The 16,227-nt window shown below is 38.2% G+C and overlaps 1 protein-coding gene across 3 annotated transcripts; it reads right to left on the reverse strand.

Moving 5' to 3' along the window:
- Nucleotides 1–483: 483 nt before the first annotated feature.
- On the reverse strand, nucleotides 484–10,103 carry LOC118406259 (CUB domain-containing protein 2-like). Of its 3 annotated transcripts, none has more exons than XM_035806186.1 (9): nucleotides 10,010–10,103; nucleotides 8,377–8,468; nucleotides 6,366–6,467; nucleotides 5,134–5,364; nucleotides 4,421–4,561; nucleotides 3,833–3,984; nucleotides 2,102–2,189; nucleotides 1,599–1,712; nucleotides 484–1,199 (listed from the first exon to the last, which is right to left on the reverse strand). In XM_035806186.1, exons 3-9 carry the CDS (start codon nucleotides 6,433–6,435, stop codon nucleotides 1,057–1,059), a joined length of 939 nt encoding a protein of 312 aa, XP_035662079.1. In that variant the 5' UTR covers nucleotides 6,436–6,467; nucleotides 8,377–8,468; nucleotides 10,010–10,103; the 3' UTR covers nucleotides 484–1,056. The 3 variants fall into 3 exon arrangements, with proteins under 3 accessions (XP_035662079.1, XP_035662081.1, XP_035662080.1); XM_035806188.1 differs by having other exon boundaries at nucleotides 6,366–6,460; nucleotides 8,376–8,468; XM_035806187.1 differs by lacking the exon at nucleotides 10,010–10,103 and having other exon boundaries at nucleotides 8,377–8,646.
- Nucleotides 10,104–16,227: the final 6,124 nt, after the last annotated feature.

Genomic DNA, 16,227 nt, shown 5'->3' on the forward strand with positions numbered 1-16,227 from the left:
CAGTACCAACAGTTGTTTAAGTCATCTGTTGACATTAAATCTGTTTTAGCACCTAATCTTTTCAAGCTCTGAGGAAGTTTAGTTCAGACTAAGTGCTGTGTCAGCTTGAAGAAATTTTGTGGTGATAGCAGATGTAGAGGACATCTCTCAACATCCTTTGGACAAAGAAATGCATGTTGACTAAGAAAATAAATTCAGATCTGTGAATGGAATGAAGAATTTGCTCAGAAAGTAGATGTTGGTCCAGGAAAGAAACCTTTATTTTTTTTAAATATATATTTGGGTTTGGCTTGGTGACAGTTTCAAATGACAGAGAAAATTGTGCTTTGAATAAAAGTGTAATTGTGTAGAAAAGTGAAATCTGTGGTCGACATTATGCAATGATTACATACTGGTGTCCTGGAAATGAGCATTTTAGCAGTAAATTTTTGGTGATGGTTTTGACATAGAGTATATGTTGCTGTGAAGCAAAGGAGCAAAATGCAATTTTCTAGAAAATTTCTTTATTCAGTTCACTCCAACAAAGACTAGTGACTATTCACTGCAACCGGACGGCACAATTTCTAGATCTGTATTCATCTATGCAACAAAATCAGACAGGACAATACACATGAAATGATTACTTTTGGCAACTTTTGTCAAATTCAAGGTCTTTAAATGACTTAATAGATTTTTAAAAATGAGAATCTGTTGTTTGGGATTCTTATGGAAAAGTATCTGAACATAAAAAAAAAATGGATTTGGCTCATTTACTGAAAACACAGTGTCAAATGCAATTGGTCCACTTTTAGTCAGAAATAATTTGAGTTACACGTAACATCAACATTTTCTACAGAATCAGCCAATATATTATTTGTAAAAAATAAATGGATTACAGTTGCAATACTAAATTTTATAGGATGCAAACAACAAAGATATTATAAAGCCTTCACACTTCTACTGGAAAAATGATTTGCCAGTTGCCACATAACACTGGCTGCACATCTATTGTTACATGATATATGATTGATAAAGCTTCTGTGTATTATACATCTATAGCTCCTGTGTTTGATGTAACTATAGCTTGATAGCTAGTGCAAGGCAACTAATCAGCGTAAGCTCTCCGAGGGTGACGTGAACTCCGGCTGAGGTCTCGTTACCCCAGGGTCGACCTTCTTCACCAATCATTGTGGGGCGCTCGGTAGGGTCAGGAACGGTCGCTGTTTGAAAGAAACATTGCAACTTATAATGCTAGTTTCATCATCATCATCATCATCTTCGCCGCATATCAGTTTTGGTTAATAGTTTACCTTTATATGTGAGGTAACCTATATCCATTGTTTTTAAAAACAGGGTATTTATAGGGATGTTAAGTCGATGGATGGTAGTTTCAAACTGCAATTTTCAAAAATATTGCTACTTGAAACCACCTTCCGTCAAATTGATAATCCTTAAAACCCTGTTCCAAATACAACGGATATAGGTTAGTTCACAGATAAAGGTGAACTAGCATTAAAGTAATATTCTATGCAAAAACATCAAATTTTACCAAATGGTCAATTTTTGTTCATTGACATTGATGAATACGTAAAAGTAAAAACTATCAGTCTTTAACTTACCTGTATAAGTGGCAAAGAAACCCATATCATTCACAGCCTCGTCTGACATAAACTCAACAATCATGGGTCCGTCTGTGTGGATGTCATCAGGCTTGTTCCATCCACAGTATGTACCTAAGCAACAACAAAAGGTGGAACGTTGGCATCCGTTACTTCAAATTTGCCAAGGAGATTTCATTTAACCATTGGTGAGTTACTGGCAGAAGATATTCTTAACACGATCTTGATAATGATACATTGAAGAAGATAATAAGATAGGTGACACAGACAAAAGATAGCAGAAATCAATACTATCTGAAATGTCTGACTGATTCCAAAATCATATCCAGCTGCTTGACTAACTGCTTTTTGCAATATTGATTAATACGTGTCTTCTAATTTTACTTTCTAATTTCACTTTGGGGGATGGAGGAAGATCTTAGTCTGAGGAATAACTGACAAAGTTTTGGGATAGACAGATATATATCTAAGACATTTCATTAAGAAATGACTAAACATCTTACCTATGAGTGATTTTCTGTTGCTGAATTCTTCGTACACTGCCAGGTAGTCATTGGTGTTCCCTGAACACTGGCTGAAGGGGCCTCCTACCTGAGGGAGGGAGGGGGAATGATAGAACAGCGGATATGACCTATCATACACTTTTTCTACTTGAAGTGAAACTCTTGATAAAACATATCCAATGTGTTTGTTATCAATACGCAATATAACAATATAAGAGCTTGGCCTTGCCTGCTAGTTGTTTACGCATGGAGCTGGAACAAACAACATACAAAAGTCTTTAACACAACCCTTAGTTTCCTTGACATAGACATTCACACTAACACCGTCCCTTTCCTTGGTGCTGATAGACATTCACACTAACACTGCCCCTTTCCTTGGTGCTGATAGACATTCACACTAGCACTGTCCCTTTCCTTGGTACTGATAGACATTCACACTAACACCAACACTGTCCCTTTCCTTGGTGCTGATAGACATTCACACTAACACCAACACTGCCCCTTTCCTTGGTGCTGATAGACATTCACACTAACACCAACACTGTCCCTTTCCTTGGTGCCGATAGACATTCACACCAACCCTGTCCCTTTCCTTGGTACTGATAGACATTCACACTAACACCAACACTGTCCCTTTCCTTGGTGCTGATAGACATTCACACTAACACCAACACTGCCCCTTTCCTTGGTGCTGATAGACATTCACACTAACACCAACACTGTCCCTTTCCTTGGTGCCGATAGACATTCACACCAACCCTGTCCCTTTCCTTGGTACTGATAGACATTCACACTAACACCAACACTGTCCCTTTCCTTGGTGCTGATAGACATTCACACTAACACCAACACTGCCCCTTTCCTTGGTGCTGATAGACATTCACACTAACACCAACACTGTCCCTTTCCTTGGTGCTGATAGACATTCACGCTAGCACTGTCCCTTTCCTTGGTGCTGATAGACATTCACACTAACACTGTCTCTTTCCTTGGTGCTGATAGACATTCACACTAACACTGTCCCTTTCCTTGGTGCTGATAGACATTCACACTAACACTGTCCCTTTCCTTGGTGCTGATAGACATTCACACTAACACTGTCCCTTTCCTTGGTGCTGATAGACATTCACACTAGCACTGTCCCTTTCCTTGGTGCTGATAGACATTCACACTAACACTGCCCCTTTCCTTGGTACTGATAGACATCCACACTAACACTGTCACTTTCCTTGGTGCTGATAGACATTCACACTAACCCTGTCCCTTTCCTTGGTGCTGATAGACATTCACGATAACATTGTCCCTTTCCATGGTGCTAATAGACATTCACGCTAACATTGTCCCTTTCCTTGGTGCTGATAGACATTCACGATAACATTGTCCCTTTCCATGGTGCTAATAGACATTCACGCTAACATTGTCCCTTTCCTTGGTGCTGATAGACATTCACACTAACATTGTCCCTTTCCTTGGTGCTGATAGACATTCACGATAACATTGTCCCTTTCCATGGTGCTAATAGACATTCACACTAACACTGTCCCTTTCCTTGGTGCTGATAGACATCCACACTAACATTGTCCCTTTCCTTGGTGCTGATAGACATTCACACTAACACAGTGGACTATTACTATGACTACTAACACTGTCCTTTTCCTTGGTGCTGGTAGATATTCAGCATGCTAATTGACAGACTCTGTCCCTTTGGTGAGGGGTACATAATGACCCTACCTGGAAACTGTGGAAGGAGAGGGTGACGTTGGTGCCAGCTATCTCCCACTTGCAGGCGGCACCACTGCTGTAGCTGCTGGGGAAGTTGGCTGATGCTAGTGTGCCAGTCTGGCTGGTGAGGAGGGCCAGGTTGCCACAGCCTGAGTTCAGCTCTAAACAGAAGGGAACAATAAAATTTAAACATTATGTTGCTACCAAAATATTAAACTGTATAGATCATTCCCATACAGTGACCAATTTCATCTTAGAATTTTAACACTGATTCAGAAATAAAAACTTGAAAGTTTGACCATTCACATCCTCCTACGCACGGTCCTCTACAGCTAGCTAACTGCCATTGGGGTGACCACAAGGACTGTGGTCCCTCTGCATAGGAGAATTGACCATTCAATGACCTAGATTGTTGTGTGTGTTAATGTGTGTGCTTTGCCACAAGTTTGACTTACAATCAAAATTTCCTTACCCAATATATGCCGGGACCACAACTATGGACCAGTGGGTTTTATGGTATTAATAACACTAGATTTGCCAGGATGCATACTAGGAAACTACAGAACTAGGTAGTTAAAATCTGCATTGATAACTCACCAGGTCGGACTGCCTTGTATGAAGCAGAGAAACCTGTGAAGAGCTCGTCGTTCCTTGGCCACCTGTTCAACAGGAACTTCACGATCATGACGTCACCTCCAGACATCATCGCAGGGGGCGGGGTCTGCCCGCAAAATCTACCTGTCAATCATAAGTGTTTTCATCACATAATTATTATCAATATAATATATATTAAAAGCCATTGGTCAGAAATTCAACTCAATTCTTTACTGTTGTTTATGAGTCATCAGTAACAAGAAAACAAGACTATAAATATTTAAGGTCATTGTGCTGCCATTTGATTTATACAGCATTTTGGGATATATTTCTTAAGATTCTCTGTGACTGTAACTGTTCATACAATTATCATGATCATAGCTTAGGTAAAGTCATTCCCATCTCTGTGTCAATGGCCTTAGACCACACAGCATAAAAGTTCCAATCACTACAGTATGGGGCTAGTCCACTTATGGTGTGTGCTCAACTACTATACTTTCTCAAATGCTGAATGCTGAGCAGAAAAAGCAGTGTGTGCCATTTTTTTATTAAAGTCTTTGGTGGTATGATTCTGCCAGGAATCAAACTCACAGCCTGCCAAACATTAAGACTTTTGGCTTGGCTAATAATAATGCACCTGTACCAATCATCATTATACAATTTAGATAATAATAGAAATAATACAATTATTGTGATCATAGATAAATTCATCTTACCCATCAGGTTTGCAGCCTCATCCGTGCCGTTATAAACCTCGATCATGTGCAGGTAACACTTCTCTGGTGTATCAGGGAAGGGGTTGAGGTCAATCCGGTCAAAGGTCAGCAGCACGACCTGACCCTGGGGCACGCTGATGTTCCAGGTACAGTCTGTGTCAGCCGGGTAGGGGGCGGGGTAGTCGGGGGACGTGATGACGCCGTGTTGTGCTGTTAGAGATCCACCGCACTCTGGGGGGGGGGGGGTGGAGAACAGTTTGTGAAGGAGTTAGCTGTGGACAAATTGACATTGGCATCCAAGAAACATTAACAAGCCATAAGGAGGTATTCTATGTAGGGTTGAAAGTTTAATGGTACTATTAACCACTCATTGATTTCCTACTGGAAGAAATTGTTTCAACCAAGCAAGTGTCTGTCAGGTAGGGGGCGGGGTAGTCGGGGAGGTGATGACGCCGTGTTGTTACGTAAGAGATCCACCGCACTCTGGGGATTTTTTTTTTTTAGAGAATGGTGTGGACAAATTGCCGTTGGCATGCCAGAAACATTAACAAGCCATAAGGTTTAATGTTATGTTTGGGTGAAAGTTATAGTTTATCACTCTTTGCTTTAACTGGCTTGAACTTGTTTCAACAAACTAAAAATATTGGGTAGGAGGCAGGTTTGTGATGTCAGAGAACCACTGCACTGTGGGGAATTTTTTTTTAAGGGAAAGGTTTTGGAAAGAGTCATCTCAAATTGATATTGGCATCCAAGAAACAGACAAGCCATATAGTTTGATTTTATGTATGGGTGAAAATTGTAGTTAAGCACTCAAAGCAATTGTCCATTAGGCACGGGTTAGGGTTATTAGTGATGATACCATGTTTTGATGTCAGTGAACCACTGCACTCACTGGGGATTGATTAGTTTTTAGGAGAGTTAAGTTACTTAAGATATGCGGGAAATATTTGTCTTAGGATGACATCCCACAAACTGAGACATGTCTAAGTTTCAGTTTTGATTATAAGGCATGTTTATTAAGTTACTATAAGCACTTCTTGCACTCTTGCTAGTTTCATCTACTAGTACTTGTTTCAAAAAGGAAACTTATTACGCATTGTAAGGGTTGAAGGCATCAATCAATCTCACCCAAAGCCTGCTTGTGCACTATCTTGCAATATGACAGTCTAGAGAGCAAAAGTGTTTTTATTTAAAATGGTACTAATGTAAACTGAATTCAGCTCCAATCTTACCTGTGCTGGTGGCAGGATAAGCCAGTAAGGAGAGCAGAAGAATTGTCAGTGTTATATCGGCCACTCCCATTTTGTCGTCTGCTCACTTACAGGTATACGTACCTGAAACATCACAGACAATGAATAACTTTTCTATATCACAATGACGTGACACAATAAAAGAAATCATGCATAAATTCGATTTCAATTTATATTATGTTGATGACACGCAAAAGAGTCAATCAATCGTCTGATGGCATTGGACCCTGCACCTTAACCCTGTTGGACCTATACATCTGAAACAATTTTCTGAGAGATGAAATGCATAATCAAACAAAGAATTGAAGATCTTATACCTCGCTGACTGAAATATTCATTAAGATTTTTTGTAAGTTACTTGTTTTATTCATTATTGTGAATTCCATGCATATATGCTGATCCTCAGCTTCAAGTTGGTAAGTTTGAAGCCAGGTAACCCAACTAAAACAAGTGTAAACCCGCGTCCACCTTGGGGAAGACAAACAAACTAACAAATAAATCAAAAATAGTACCTCCCGTATTCTCTATATTGTTTTCAGTTTCTTGGCATATGTGCAAATTTTACAGGTGGTTACAGTGAACTGCAGTTTTCCATCATTGCCCGGTAACCCCAACCCCAGCACACATATCATGGACAGTCCCTTCCAGACCTACATGTCGCTGATTAGTCGGCAGTAACCCAGCACCACCTTGATGCCACTGTAGACCGTTAGCAACACAATAGAGACAAAAGCACGACAAGTGCCTCTCGTCTGTCAAGGGGTGTCCACCGACAACAACATGGGCGATGGTTCAAGGATTTTCTATTCAAGCACAGAACTCTTCATGGCAGATTTTGGGGTTAGAAACCACAACGCTGTAAATAGTTTCAAACATTCAGCAACGGTTTTTAGGGAAGAAGGGCACCAAAAAGGCATGACTTAAGTCAATAGGATTTGGTTTTTAAAACTGCTATTTATTATAATGCTTTTTCCACATTGTTTTGTTTCTATTGCAAGTCTGTGGCTCTGTTTATTTGCAAAACTTCCTAAAGAAAAGTGTCACTGATAGAAAATTGTCAAACAGAATTCTGACAACCCAATACTTTGTTGTGTCTGTCACAAGTAACCATATTAGACCGTGAAAAGACTCAGAGGTAACAGATATAGTGTGATATCGTTCTTTGTTCAAAACAACATGATATCATACATGTACATGCACTTAGGGACTTTCCAAAGTCTTTCAGGATGGGGGTGCAATGAGGATGGTCAGCCCTTTCCTCCACATTCCCCTAAGTAGTTTTTGGAACAGCCCAAACAATCCTCAGTCAAAAGGTTCACACTCACTGACTCAGTTAGCTATAGCTTACGTTTTGTACATGTAAATAGAAATGTGGATGTCGAAAACAAGTCATGAATTTCCAATGTGATACTGTATTCTAAAGATGAAACTCTTGTAGTTTCTGTCTTAGGAAAGTCTTATCTTAAACAGAACAACATACAGAAAGTGTGTCATAAATTTAAGATCAATTCACTTGGATTTTGGCTGTTAAAACCAGGGTAAACCTGACACATTTGGAAAGGATACCCTTGGTTGCACCAGAGTCGGTCCACACAAAAGCAACGGTCGGGACACGGGTATTGGGTATGAATACTTTAAGCTCTAACCAACCACAAATCTTACTCTACAGGTGGTTTGGACCCACACAGGTGTTTCTATGTCGGTCTTTGACAATTACAACTGACGTTGTGCAAATATAGAGAGTTTGACACATAAAAGGTACAAATAACATGTTTTCTAGAGTTCTAACAGTTATGATTTGCATTCTTTACATACTTTCTATGCATATGGTGAAAAAAAGGAATGATTTCATGATAATCATTGTAACTTCTGGTATATTGGTTTAAAGGGGGAAATATGCAATTGTTAAATAACTGATTTCTTATGGACACATGTATTTTACTGTTATATGTACAATTAAATCCTTCTTATTATGATTAAAGAAAAGTGTTACCTTTGATTCACCCTTGGCCTGTCTTCCCTTCTTTCCCACTGGGAACTCTGCTTCCCACTCAGCTTGCCCCAGCCTCTACAGCAGTTGTCAATCTGAGATGCACGGAAAAGAAATTCTGACTTTATATGTCAGACATCTTACGACACATCCGGTGTAAGGTGTTCAAGGACGCAGCCAATCCTAATCCAAGGTAGTAAAAGTGACTACTAAGGCGGAAAACAGCGACATTTGAGACGACGTCCTTCACTTACTGCCTGCGTTTGCTGTAAGAAGAACCGTATTGTTTACCTGGGCTTAAAGAACTGTGACCTAATTGGTGTCGGTAGAAAAAGACAAAATGCTGACACAGTGGGTACCATGAATGCTGCTGCTGACTATCCAGAAATATAGTTCAAGGTTGGTGACTTTATACTTACAACTGCATGAATAAGAACTGTCAACTCAGCTACCTGTGGAGTCGAATTCATCTCCAAGCAGATCCTGCTTATATTATGAGACTATTGATGCATTCTTGTGGTGGGCACTTTACTATCCCTGACTGAAGAAAAAGCACTCACCATGTCAAAAAAATGTAAAACAAGCCAGACCCAACATCTGCTTGGAAATGGAATGATATGCTAGAAGATTTGTTAGAAGACATTGCGGGGAAAATTATTTGCTGCACTATATCTGCACAACTGGGGGTGATCCTGTCAAGATAACTAGTGGTTTACCCCTTGCAAAACAGGTGCAAGTACTGAAGCATACTAATGGTAGTGTGGAGCATCTATTGTAATGCTGTCACTCACGAGTTCAAAAAAGAACATCAAATGAAGGAATTAGTAAACTAATGTTTGAAAATGTTCTGAACTCTGTCAAATATAATGACTGTAAAAAAAGATAGCCAATCCAAGTGTAAACATTTAAAAACACATCATTATTTTCCACTTGTTATTTCCAGAGATAACAACATTACAGGTAGTACAGAATATACATTAAATTTTACTTTCAAACTGACAAGTAATGCCCTGATGTATGCAATGAAGTTAGGGAACACCTGTAGACAATCATTAACTCACAACTGCTTTACTGAATGTAATGCTTTAACGTGGAACTTTATGCAGTCCCCTCTTTCAACTCAGCAGCTGTTGGTTCTGAAGAGTGCTCAAGCTCTCACCGACATAGTTTGAAAACAAGCAATGATGGTTGACCATTTTCCTCATTCTGATAAGATACAGAAGTTATTGCCTTTTGGCTCAATTTTTATCAATTTTTGTAAAGGTTTTCAAAGATCATGACTTCAAGATCTCATTCGAAGAGATATGCACTGTTATAATGACTAAAAAAGGATATTTTGGGGGTAGTCTGCTAAGTTGTTCAGCTTGTATTCCTCAAATTCTAATATTTGAAACCAAAACAAGTCAGAAAAGGATACCTTCTGCATACAGGTTATTGTTTACCAGAAATGTTTTCATCCTTTGGTAACAATATCTGACCTACTTTCACTCACATCTTATGTATTGCTGCATTATTATCAACAAACTTTGTCACTTTCTCCACAACTTACCCACCAACACTTGCTGAGATCAAAGACAGTGAAAAAGAACAGAATTTACTCTTAGGAATTCAAGAAATTGACCTGTAAGTTGCTTACCTGACTTAATGCGGTTGTGAAGCTGCCTTTTCTGTAAAGGTGTAACGGAAGGTAACGTTTCTGTTGTTAGAGTGGCGGGTCAAGTTTCAGGGACATACCACTTCTCATGTCCAGTGGGACTGAGGCTTCCAGAGTGTATGTGATTCCTACAAAAGTAAAAGCTTTTAATTCATCTTTGTTTGACCGGTAACCTACAATATTTCTTAGTAGAGTAAGACTATACACACAGTGCTGTTCATAAATGGAGTGTCCATTATCAATCTTATGTTGGCATTGAACTTGAAGGGGTAGACTAGTCACTGTGTGATGAGTGCTTGTGGCACCTGTATTCAGCAGCTGCAAATATGGAAGGAATCGCTAGAGACCCTCACTGATAGGTGCATATGCATGCACTTTGGTGTACCGAAATTTATCACCGAGTTTCAAGGTAGAAATGTGACCACCGTAGTTCCCACACGTGCAAGAAATAAGGTAAAATAGGTTAATAACTTTTAAATGCATTGCATTTGTCCAGGGACTGATGTGAATTATTTCCTCTTCTTGACCGAACTAGAAAAAAAAATCGCCTGTAAGCGTTGGACGTGGCCATGCCTACAGTAATTCAAAAGAGTCGACAGGGGTCGCTTTTGATACATGCGTCTTCGGTCAGGTTGGAATTTGTAATGTCGTCCCAATTTCACAAAGTTGTTTCTAATAACCTTATACCACATGTCAAAATGATAATTGGTGCTGTTTTCAGTATTCAGCACCAAGGACAGGTATGTTTTGGCCGTGTATGGATGGTGTTCAGCACCAAGGATAGGAATGTTTGGCTGTGAGTGGACGGTGTTCAGCACCAAGGACAGGCACGGTTGGACCAACACTTACTTTATATGATTAACGTTATAAAGTTACATTTTGTACAAGTCCTCCTGGTTCCCTTCCATGCGAATATTGACACATATATTCTGTCCGTTCACATGTCACAGTTTATGTTTTAATGACACAAATAGAAAGAAAAGACAGATACATGTGTAATTAGGTTATCTTACTGAGCACAGCTGATCAACACGTGGTGATTAATTACCCATGAAGCCCTGCGAACCCGCGAACTCCAAGATGGCGGCTGAACTTGGAGCGGAGGAACGTCTGATAAACTCCGTCCCTGGGAGACGGCAAACGGCTGGTTTGGGTGGTGAGAAGGGCGTACTTTGTTCTTTATATTCTTGTGAGCATCTTTGGCGCAAACATATGTTGAAAGACTAAGTAACAACGCAGAAATATGACCGAGTTTGTTAACCATTGTGGCATGACATGCATAGCACTAGCAGGAACACCTGAGTTACATTGATTTGCATAATAATAATAATGATAATACAACCAGTCAAGAATTTGTGCTGCATCCTACCTGTACAACTTACAGCCTGTTAATTGAATTTCCAAGTTCATGTTTATGATCCCGATCAGCATCAATTGTCTTGGACCAACAAATTACTGTGGTGAGGGGCCAGACCTATGGAATGTCTGAATAAAATCTACTATCTAGGTACCTATGATACATGGACATGTGAAGTCTAGGTTTTATTTCATTAATGCTTTGTCAACATTCATTTAGTTGTATTCTCCATTGAATGGACTGAAATTTGTACCTGGGATATAAAACTGGTTTAAGACACCAACCTCTGCTACCTGTCCTGTCTAACAGGTAAGTGTAGAACACCATGTTCAGGTAAGGACAACATTCACTGGGTATTGACAGGTGTACAAAGTTGTTCTCGTGACTTTACTCCAGTTGAACATGTCAGTGTTACACTCTTGTCTTGCCAACTTCAGGATCAGCAATGGCTCTGCATATAACATACACTCTACTTTAACTTTAAGAAAGTATAGAATTTTCAGATGAAATTGTTAAAACTATTCGGAATCATCATGAAAATTTGTAGTAAATATAACATTACATATGTCTGCATATTTCAGTTGCTGTGTGTTTGTAATGATACTTTTGATAACGTTTTTGATAGTTTTACACTTTTAACAGTTCTATCCATAATGTACTTACCGTTTCTTGAACATCTTTCAGAATGATAACTGGTTTCATGTTTATTTTTGATGATGTAAATTTGACATGCTCTTTACCACTTTTATTACAGTAATACATGTAAGTGTTTGACCAAATATTTCATGTTCTGACAATTCTAACTGAATGTGATTCAATGGAACAGGTCATTGTAGGCTACTTATGAGTTGCTGTTTAACATCAATTTCTGAGGTGGTTTTATGTCCATGTTCCTAAGTTAATAGATGTCTTTTGTTATGATGTATGCATTCTACATTTGCATGTTACAGAATGCATATCTTTAATTATGGGAATTCCTAAATGAACTTACACATGCTGTTTACTGTGTTGTTCTGTTGTCAAACTGTTTGTTTCGCATATCCTTTCTCTTATTAGATGTTCTGTGAATATGATCTGTGCTTGAATTTTGATATTTGACATGTGTTTCATGGTGTTGATAACTGTTCAGATGTAGACCTGTTGTATTTCATTGATGCTGTGATGTTTTTGACCTGCATACTATACTAATGAATGTTCTGTTAGCATGAGATGCATGCTATCCTGTCTTATGGTCATTGTTTTAAATTGCTATATTACGTGAGATGTATTTTTACATTAATGTGATATCATTTCTGTTGTTTGGTCATCATGTATTTTGTTCACTTTTAACTGAATGTGCTCTTGCCCCCAACTCAAAGCAGGTTTTAGAACTTTAACAAATGTTGCGAATACTATGATCTTGATTGATAACATGCAGCGATGCATGTTCTGTGAATATTATTGGACAGGTGTATGTACATTTGGCAGGTAATTTTTCTGAATAAGTTTTTCTTTTACACCCTAGGATATGCTGATACCGTATACCTGTCCATGTTCCTGTGTGCTGTGGGACCTGTCAGCTATCCTGTGGACCTGTCCATATTCCAGGAGGATCTGTTCATGTTCCTGTGTGTTGTGGGGCCTGTCCATATTCCAGGAGGACCTGTCCATATTCCAGGAGGACCTGACCACATTGCTGTGTGCTGTGGGACCGGTCAGCTCAAGACAAGAGAACATCGGACTTGACAGTGAGTTGATTTTTGTTTTTAGATCTCTTTCAAAAATGGGGATCTGCATGCTGCAAGGTATAATCAACAGTTTTGCCATTCTGATGTTACGATATATCAAACATAATCTGTGTATCGTGCATAAAGTGTCCAGCTTGTGTAAATAAAGCTACCTGACGGAATTTAGCACAAAGTGCAATCGGTGCCTATCATGCAGATTCCTAAAAATGAGAACAAAAAATGTTGGGAAAGGGCAATTGTCTGCAATCCTTTGAATTCTTAATTCCAAACACCATTGTTAAAAGTAGCCCTCCCTGCTGTTTGTTGTCATTTCTGAAAGAGTTCACATTTCTCATACTAACAACTAGTTTAAGGTTGTGACTAATATTTTATTTCAGATATGGTGGCGAACACAGTACATTTTCCTATTGGAGGAGAGCACTTGTTATATTGTCTGTTGTTTCATACTGTATGACAATGGGGTGTATTTCCAAACATTGCAACCAAAACTATTTCCCCTGATGTCTTCTTTTTAAAAGTCATTAGTTTTTTAGCCTTTTATGAAATGAAAATTGTTCTTTATGTAAAGAAAGTGAAATCTGCACAGTGAAGCAGTAATTTAAAATATATAACAGGAACAAAATGTTTAGCATGAATCATTTAATGTGTGGTACAAAAATGGGAAATTAGTGATGAGATTGTAAACAATAACAGAATGTAAAACTGAAGTCCAACTATTAGTGACACATGTACATAAATGATTGAGTGAAAACAAAAAAATTGATAAAATTCCTATTCGTCTTAAATACTAAATGTCAGTAAAAGGTAAAATCATAATTTTTAGGAAATTGCATCAAACATAACAAAGAAAACAAAATGGAACGCCACAATGGCAATAGTAGTAACGTTAGTTCATCTTTATCTGCGGGGTAACCTATATCCATTGTGCTGCTAAACAGAGTATCCAGGGATATCAAGTCGATGGACGGTAGTTTCAAATTGTGATATTTTCAAAATATTGCAGTTTGAAACCAACATCTGTCGACTTGATATCCCAAAATACATTGTTCTTGAAAAGAATGGATAAAGGTTACCCTACAGATAAATGATAACTAGCGTTAATTCCTGCATGAGAATTTTAATCACTACAATCTAATGATGGATACAAACCTGCTTTTTACTATCATGATTATGATGGACATAATCAAAAAGGAACCTAACTTTCTATAGCTTTCTCTAGGACAAATTAAGTACAGAAGTGATTCAGACAAAACTGTTGGTTCAATTCTTGTTTTTATTCAGTTACAAAAACATAGATGAAATGTTACAAAAACACATGGCAGTGGTAGCATTGTTGACCAAAAATTATCAAACTAATTTAATGATGCTTTGCTATACCAACATCTTCGAGATTATGAATTTATACATAGCAGAATAATACAAAAAGTAACTTAAAGCTTCTTCAGTCTTACAAAATGTACACAGCTTTCCTTAACGTTCATCATACCTTTAGCACAGTAAATACAAAAACTACAGATATTTTATTATTTAGTCTTGTGAGTAGATAGCTAATATAGCACAATCAAGTATATTACAGTCAGAATTGATGAAACAATTGGAACAAGTAAGTGAAGAAGTGGATTTCATGGGAAATACTTTGGTTACATCATGATTGTTGGAAATATGTCCCATTGTTGTACAGAAAATGGAAAAGACAATGTTGTGCTTTCTTTCTGTAGAGTAAAATGTACTACAGGTAAGCTGTGTGTGATGTTTGAAAGAGAGGAATTGGGTGTAAGAAATTGGCCAAACAAAAGTACACCTATTCTTTGCACAAGGATTATATACTCTGAAGTTGTTTTCTACTTGTAATGACTAGCCTTTAGCTAGAGATATTGCAGGTACATTTTGTAGTATAATCAAATGATACAGTAGACAGGCAGGTTGACATGTTTTTCACACATAGTCGCAGTCGCAGTCATATAAAAAATACACTGAGTGAATTAGCAATAGATTATAAGTTGACCTAAAAAGTATTGTAGACAGAGTTTGACATCAGGAAGTTTTACATTGAGTCTAGATAGGTCTCAAAAGTAGTGCAGAGAAGCAGGTGAAATGTGACACATTCAATACTTAAACTAAGGCAGTTGTATAATCATAACATATATATCATAACATTTGCAAGTCTCAGGAAATAACTTTTGAGTGAATAATCTGAGGAAATGATGGGTTTAGTTTTGTTTGGCCAATTTCTTTAAGTCATGTAGACATCAGATTTTGTTTTCACTGTTTATGTATTTGTTGCAATATCAACCACCTGTTGTAAAGTTTAGGGCTCATCTCATGTTGATCTAGTAGAGTTTGACAGTGATGTTTTGCTGACAGACTTTATTTGATGAACTTGAGAGTAGGCCTGAATTTTGGAGCAGAAGGTTTTAATTGTCACAAGTACATAAATAGTGGTAAGAAAATTTGACAGTGGCATGAGAAAACACAATTCCTCTCTTTCTGTAAGACAATTTCTACTTCCTGGGCTTAGCCTGGAGGAGGAACTTCTGTCTCAGGGTTCTAACTTACACATTGCTCTGATTCCGTGAAGGAGTCCTGTTGACAAATGATTTGTTTGTCATCAGGACTTCTACGCTAATGGAGAGGGGCTTTGTGGATTTTTTTTACCCTGGCCCAGAGGTTTTCTTCTCCAGGCTTCGACGCTAGGTTTGGTTGCTTGATGTCAGTATTCCTGGGAGATAGTGCGCATAATATACACGTTTTTAAAATAGTAAGGGGGTGGTTGGTTTGTGTGTGTATATTTATATATTGTTTTTTTTTCTATCTATTTATAAAGTGTATATGAGCTAAGTTAATTGTTTATTTTATTTACTAAGTATATTTTATTTACTAAGTATATTTTTAATCCTAAGTTATTTACCTGATCAGTCATTGCCAAGGTATGCTGGTGTTTCGAAGCACCGGGTCTTCAGCTTAGCAAAGACCTCCCCTGGGGAGCACACTGTATGCATTGCTGACAGGAGTAAAATTATTCTAAGTGTTTGGGGAAGTGTCTCCAATGTAGTGGTCAACGTGAAAAGTTAAGTGTAGAGGTTCTAAATATGGTAAAGTGACTGCATGAAGGTGTG

The sequence above is a fragment of the Branchiostoma floridae genome, chromosome 18 (assembly GCF_000003815.2).
Source record: "Branchiostoma floridae strain S238N-H82 chromosome 18, Bfl_VNyyK, whole genome shotgun sequence".
NCBI lineage: Eukaryota > Metazoa > Chordata > Leptocardii > Amphioxiformes > Branchiostomatidae > Branchiostoma > Branchiostoma floridae.